This window comes from Oratosquilla oratoria, chromosome 29 (assembly GCF_046742065.1).
Source record: "Oratosquilla oratoria isolate Oo_2021 chromosome 29, ASM4674206v1, whole genome shotgun sequence".
Lineage (NCBI taxonomy): Eukaryota > Metazoa > Arthropoda > Malacostraca > Stomatopoda > Squillidae > Oratosquilla > Oratosquilla oratoria.
Window position 1 is genome coordinate 38,907,365 of NC_134805.1, and position 7,500 is coordinate 38,914,864.

Below are 7,500 nucleotides of genomic sequence, written 5' to 3' on the forward strand. Positions count from 1 at the left end.
TCCCCCATCCCCCATACCCATCCCCCATCCCCCTCACACCCATCTTCATCTCCCGATCACCCATCTCGCATCCTCATTCCCCCATCATCCATTCCGTACCCCATTCCCACCATCCCCATCCCTCCACACCCATCCCATTCCCCCATCCCCTATCCCCATCTTCCACAATCATCCACCTCCCTCTAAGATTCCTTCGGAAAGTAAGACTGTTCCAACAGATGCTGGAATTTAAACATGTGTACAATATGTACTATGTGATATGTACATGTACAAGGGAATGTGTACAAGGGATGATTCGAATCCCCACGGGCGGAGTATGGAAGGCCAGTTACCCACTCTCACCTCCGAAGGCTCCTTTCATGTGACTAAAATCGCCTGGTGCTAACCAGAATAAAATAATACGAATAAAATACCAAGGAAAGAGCTAAGAAGTGCGGGAGGATCTTAGGCGAAGACAATGGTAATATATATATATATATATATATATATATATATATATATATATATATATGTATATATATACATATTATATATATATATATATATATATATATATATATATAATGTGTTTATGTGTATGATATATTTTTGCACGAAGATATATAAAATCATGTTTTTGAAAGCTGTGGGGACAATGCTTTTACCTTGAAATACAGAAACCAACGGGTTATTGTTAGCGAGTAGACTTTTTTTTTTTGTATATATTTACTCGTGATATTTTGTTCAGCTTATTTTTCTCTCTGTATCGTCTGCTCTTAGGCTCTCTGGGGTCCTGGCCTCTCCAGGATCCCCCCCAGAACCCCCAGACCCCCACCAGGACCCCCCAAGAGCCCCCACCAGGACCCCTAGAACCCCCAGACTCCCACCAAGAACCCCCAGGCCCCCACCAGGAACCCCCAGAACTCCCAGACCCCCCCACCAGGAATCCCCAGAACCCCAAGGCTCCCTGCTTCTTACTAAGATTTGTTATGTTCCCAACGGTACTGACAACAATATTTTGCGATGAAGGAAGGCATAGTACCAAATGGGAGATGGAGATGAATACCAGTATAGTAGTGGTATATTCCATAACATCGTGTTAGATGTTTTATTCTAGATTATTTTAGTGTATTTCTAAGGGAAATGTTAAAACCAAATGATTGCTTGCCCCATATTCAATATACATGTGTTGTATATATATATATAGGTATGTGTGTGTGTGTATGTGTGTGTGTGTGTGTGTGTGTGTGTGTGTGTGTGTGTGTGTGTGTGTGTGTGTGTGTTCTTCCTTTTCCTTTATTCTCTCTTTTTCTCTCGCCCTTTCCCTTTTCACTATTTCCTTTTCTTTCCTTCTCCCTTCTCTCATTCCTATCTCTCTGCTTTCCCCCTCTTCCCTCACCTTCATTTCTTCCTCCCGACCTTCCCTCAACCCTCCTCTTCCCTTAACTCTCCTCTTCCATCAACCCTCCTCTTCCCCCATTCTTCCCTACGTCTTATTACCCTTCATCAGCTCTTCTTCTAACTTACCCTTCACTCGACCCTTTCCTTCCTCTTCCTTCCTTTCCTACTTTCCCTTCCTTCTCTTCATTCTCTTCCCTTCTCTTGTTTCCCCGTACCCTTTCCTTTCTTCCCCTACCCTTTCCTTTCCTCCTCTTCCCTGTCTTCCCTTCCTTCTCTTCCTTTCCCCTTCCCTTCCCTCTTCCCCTTCCCTTCCCTCTTCCCCTTCCCTTCCCTCTTCCCCTTCCCTTCCCTCTTCCCCTTCCCTTCCCTCTTCCCCTTCCCTTCCCTCTTCCCCTTCCCTTCCCTCTTCCCCTTCCCTTCCCTCTTCCCCTTCCCTTCCCTCTTCCCCTTCCCTTCCCTCTTCCCCTTCCCTTCCCTCTTCCCCTTCCCTTCCCTCTTCCCCTTCCCTTCCCTCCTCCACTTCCTTCCCGTTCACCTTCCCTTCCCTCCCTCTTTCCCTCCCTCTTCCCTTCCCTCCCTCTTCCCTTTCCCTTCCCTCTTCCCCTTCCCTCCAAGCGCGCAACTCGCTCCGACCTCTGAAATCTCCTTCGTTCTGGCCTCCCTCAGGATCTGCCACTGCGAGGGGGACGCGGACACGCCCCTGATCGCGCCGTGCTACTGCGCGGGCTCCCTGCGCTACGTGCACCAGTCCTGCCTGCAGCAATGGATCAAATCCTCAGACACACGATCCTGCGAACTCTGCAAGTTCAACTTCATCATGCATTCCAAAATCAAACCTTTCAACAAAGTGAGTATCAAGTTATTGTTGTAGATTTAGTAACGGTGTAGTGAGCGATGAAAGTGTTGTTTTTAGAGAAGATTAGATAACTTTATGGATAGTGATTATAAGTGGTAAGAGACAAAAACGGCCTTGTGTATGCCGTATGGTCTCTTGTAGTCTCCTCCGTACTTATGTTATTTTGCTGTAATTGGTCTTCGGTGCCTTGTCGGCCTTCAGGAGTCATCCGTGCCATTTGGGTGAGGAGGAGGAGAAGTGTGTGTGAGAGAGAGAGAGAGAGAGAGAGAGAGAGAGAGAGAGAGAGAGAGAGAGAGAGAGAGAGAGAGAGAGAGAGAGAGAGAGAGAGAGAGAGAGAGAGAGAGAGAGAGAGAGAGAGAGAGAGAGAGAGAGAGAGAGAGAGAGAGAGAGAGAGAGAGAGAGAGAGAGAGTGAGTGAGTGAGTGAGTGAGTTAGTTTTGCGACCTCGTTATTTCCGTTCTTGAAAAAAGGGCGAAGTGAGTTCGAGGATTTTCGAAAAAAAAATCACTGCCACGTTCTTGAAAAAATATGAATGAATAGATAAATAATAATGATAATGAAAATAGACAGTAATGATAGTAATGATAATATTAGTAATGATAATGATAAATCAGATCCTGAGAACGCCCTCAGAAGTTTCATGCGAAGTTGAAGAACACGGTCATACTTGTACACTGTACACTGTACCGGTACCCTCCTAGAACACCATCTCCATCCTCTTGCTCCTGTGGGCAGGGGAGCAAGAATACCGCCACCATGTTCCCACGTGGGACTGAAAGAAGTGGATTGGGAGGATTTTCTTCCAACTTGAAGATCCCATGGGAACCGAAATTGGCACAGAAATTCAAAAAAGAATATGCGAAACTCAAAAATTTCTCCATCTTTTTTTTGGGTCTGCATTCTTTTGCACTTCCTTTGTCCTCGGAGACTCTCGCCAAAAACCAGAAACCGCCCTTCGAGGCCCAAACCTCAATATTGAGGAACAAGGCTGCTCCTTGAGGTTGAGCCACAGTCACCCTCGGGAGGTGATACTTGATATCGAGAGCCAGCGTCGCCCTCGGGGGACTGGTGCTCACCCTCGGAGACTGTGGAGGACTCGTAGCCTCTTTGGCCTCGATCGATATGGTTCTCGGCTTTACCTCGAGCGGCAGACGATTTTATTCAGCGATGAGACGATACCAACATTTTCAACGATTCCGATACCTTTCCCAATACAGCTCTAAATTTCCGATTCCGATAAATGATTAATAAATGTACTTTGTTCATCAAATATTTGTTTCCCAAGCCAACTGCAGGGCCCGAGAGTAACCATGAATTCTAAAATCATTGCAGGTCTCGGAATCGGAAGTTTAGTGCAGTATCGGGACGCGTATCGGAATCGTTTAGAAGAATTGGTATCGTCTCCTTCATTTTGTTCAGCTGATAGGCGAACCTTGGACCTTGAGCCAAGAAAGTTTATATATTCTCTCCTCAGAGAAAATTTTCCGTTAGTCAATAAAAATATATGATTGACTTTCCACCATGACCTCAATTTGTGCAGTCTGTGGTATTCACCATTAGTAAGAACAGGAAGAGGAAGAAGAAGGAGGAGGAGGAGAAGGAAAAAGAGAAAAAGAAGAGGAGTAGAAGGAAAAGAGAAAAAGAAGAGGAGGAGGAAGTAGAATATGACAAATAATAATAAGAAGACTTGGAGGAGAAAGAAGACGAGAAGGAGGAAGAATAAGAAGTAGATGAAGAAAAAGGGGAATGAGGAAAAAAGAGGAGAAAGAAGTAAACGATAATGACAAAGAGTAAGAAGTAGAAGAAGAATAATGAGGGGGAGGAGGAGGAGGAGGAGGGAAAAAGAAGAGGAAGAAGAAGAAGAAAAAGAAAAAGAAAAATAAGAAGAGGAAGAAGAGGGAGAGGAATAGGAAGGAAAAAGACGAATCAGAATGGAAAAAAGAGGATCTTTGAAAATAAGGACGATATGTATATGTATACATATATATGTATATATATATATATATATATATATATATATATATATATATATGTATATATATGTATGTATGTGTATATGTATATATGTATGTATGTATGTATGTGTATATGTATGTATGTATGTATGTATGTGTATATGTATATATGTATGTGTATATGTATATATGTATGTATGTATGTATATATATATCTTTTTTTCTTTTTTTCTACACCGGGTGGATTGCAGAGGTGGAGGGAAAAGGAGGTGAGGGTGGGTGAGGAGATGAAGATGCACTTTGTGGATTAAACGTGTTTGGCAACTGTAGGAATGTTTACATGACTGAGGCAGTGCATTGAAGTCAGCCTTGTAGTTTCAAGGTTACTTGCACGTATATACAAGTACATTCGTGTACATAAACACACACACGTAAACATATATGTACATACCCACACCTATACACATTCGCGCGCGCACACACACACACACACACACACACACACACACACACACACACACACACACACACACACACACACACACACACACACACACACACACACACACACACACACACACACACGCAGGCGCGCTTAAAAGCTGACACAGACCCAAGGTAAGACAGAAAGCTAATTCAAATGTTGGGAGGATAGTTGGTGAAAAAGGAGACGGGACACCACGAGTTTAGGGACTTTTTTGTACAGTTAGGACAGGTAATTACACACGCATAGTGTAGGCTTCTCATTTCTGTATGAATATTCAATTTCAACGTCGAAATTTTTAAGCTATGTGAGGCCAAGTGTCTCACTAGGACGGAATCTTTTTAACTCGTTGATCTAAATTAATTTTACTTAAAGAAGTGACGCCAAGAAAAAAAAGAGGAAAGAATAAAAAAAATGCAAATTCACTGGCGACATTAACTAGATCTTTGTGGATAGAACGATGACGTAATCACGACACTAAACGTAGAGTCATCAGTCGTCTTGTGAGAAACAAGGCAAGTTACAACTGGTCGAAAAACTGGTCGAAAAACTGGTCGAAAAGTGTAACACAGCATCCAGACATGGTGCTTCTGGTGTGGGTGGGTTTGTAATTTGCCCATTGCAACTGGCCGATAGACTAGTCGAAGTGGGTAACACAGGATCCAGACACGCATCTAGTGTGGGTGGGGTTTGAACTCGTCCCTACCAAATGTACCAAGCCCGCTTTACAAGTGACTAGAGTTTTCTGTGTGGATACTAAGAACATTCCCTCCCTCTCCAAGAACACTCGACTCTCCTTTTCTATCATTTGAATCTAGAATGGTTATAGACGCTCTCTCTGAGGCAAGAAGACTGAGCAATGGTGAGATCAGTGTCGAGGGCTTCACCTACTTCTGGTCGGGTCGCAGCAATAGTCTACTTGATGGATGGGTTCGAGGGGTTTCCTGTAGGCATTGGTGGATGAACGCATTATGCTGGAGAGGCTGAAGTACATCTATTTTTTCATTTCTATTGTATGTGTATACTCCTACCAAAGTGTATGAAATTAAAAAAATATATATATTCTATGCCAAGCTTTAGCCTAAAGTTGACCAGTTAGCTCGCCACTTAACGCTTGTTGTTTTTGAACAATTTCAGTGCAGTTATAACTCCGGGGACGCTCACTGTTTTCTCCTGAATTTAGCAAAGTTCAGAAGGTTGAGGATTGGTGGTTCCTGGTTCCAGAGACGAAAGCCACACCGATGGAATTGGTGTAACAATACGGGAGCTCCAAGGAGATCGATCTAATAGTACTCTATCACGAAGATTAGAATAGGCATATCATGCTTCAATAGTACAAGATGGTAAAATAGTCGGTGGACTTTAAAAGGAAGCCAAACATCATAAGGAAAAGATATTCGAGAATATTTCCTGCCTTCTTATAACAAAAATAAGATTTGCCAGGTTGTTTCTTCGTCGTTTGTATGCCTGTCTGTTTGTCTGTCTACCTGTATCCCTTTCGTCTTCAGAAATCAAATATCACATGTTTTATGGGTATTGTCGCACTTAGTAACCTATGCTACTTTATTGTAATAATATAGATAATAATATATACTATGCACATAGGTGTTCATAGGAATGAAATGAATGTGTTACGTATGGATACAAATCGTTTGGCCATCTTGCTATTCCATGACGTCATGTCGTCTATCCCGAGGTCGTTTCCAAGACAACAGAGCTTAGAGACCGCCGCATATTGTCGGCATTCTGTACTCTGTAAAACACACACACACACACACACACACACACACACACACACACACACACACACACACACACACACACACACACACACACACACACACTTGTACACAATTTGTAAGGAATTCAGAAACAAGAATAATAAAGAAGAAATAGGAAAAATTTCTAAATATATACAAATCGAGGTTGCAAATATTTTCTATTTTCTATGGTCAAGTTGATGAATACAGTAATTCAATAGTCCCAAGGTAAGGTTATCGTAATATTGCTTACACAAACAATAAACATAGACGATGACTGACAAATATATCATCTTTTTATAATCTTGAATACTAATAATACAGATGAAATCCACACCTTGATCCAGCCGCCATGTTTGTTTACATATGACGTCACGAGCTGCCTCGACCCCGTTCGAAGGAAAGATGAAAAATATTGAGACGGAATTAAAAAAAGATGCTCAAGGATTTAGCGTTCACTAGAACGGTTGTAATCAATATTCGGGACGAAAAATTATAAAATCTAGGAAACCCCTGATACTAGAAACATTTTCTATATGCTTAAGTATATTCTAGAAATACAATTACATATTAGAAATTCTTGAGCTCTTTAGCCAAAACAGTAACTTTTTACTTATCCTAATTAGCTCTCCTCCAGATCTCCCTAATCTTAGAATCTTAGAGAATGTCTCCTTAACGAAGTGACTCAATCTAGATTAGCTCCTATATTCCACCGGCGTACTTGACATATTTTATTCAGATGGGTGGTCACAGGAGGGAAGAAGGCTGACTTTGTAATCATAAGAATCACGTCGACTCAACTGCCGACTCTGATAAGATATGAGACTCTTTGGGCACACTGCCTTGGCCTCAGGTCATTGCTGAGGTTTCCTCTTCCTCCTCTTCCTCCTCCTCGTCCTTCTCCTCTTCGTCTTCGTCTTCCTTGTTCTCGTCCTCGTCCTCCTCGTCTTCCCTGTCCTTCTCATCTTCCATGTCCTCCTCATCTTCTATGTCCTCCTCATCTTCCTTGTCCTCATCGTCCCCGTCGTCTTCATTTTCCTCCTCGTCTTCCTTTTCCTCCTCGTCT

At 42.6% G+C, this 7,500-nt stretch overlaps 1 protein-coding gene across 1 annotated transcript in view; it reads left to right on the forward strand.

Moving 5' to 3' along the window:
- Positions 1 to 7,500, forward strand: part of LOC143040725 (uncharacterized) — a 229,313-nt gene that overhangs the window by 152,453 nt on the left and 69,360 nt on the right. The window contains exon 3 of the mRNA XM_076212093.1: positions 2,047 to 2,227. Coding sequence (XP_076068208.1) covers positions 2,047 to 2,227 — 181 coding nt within the window. The remainder of the gene's footprint in view (positions 1 to 2,046; positions 2,228 to 7,500) is intronic.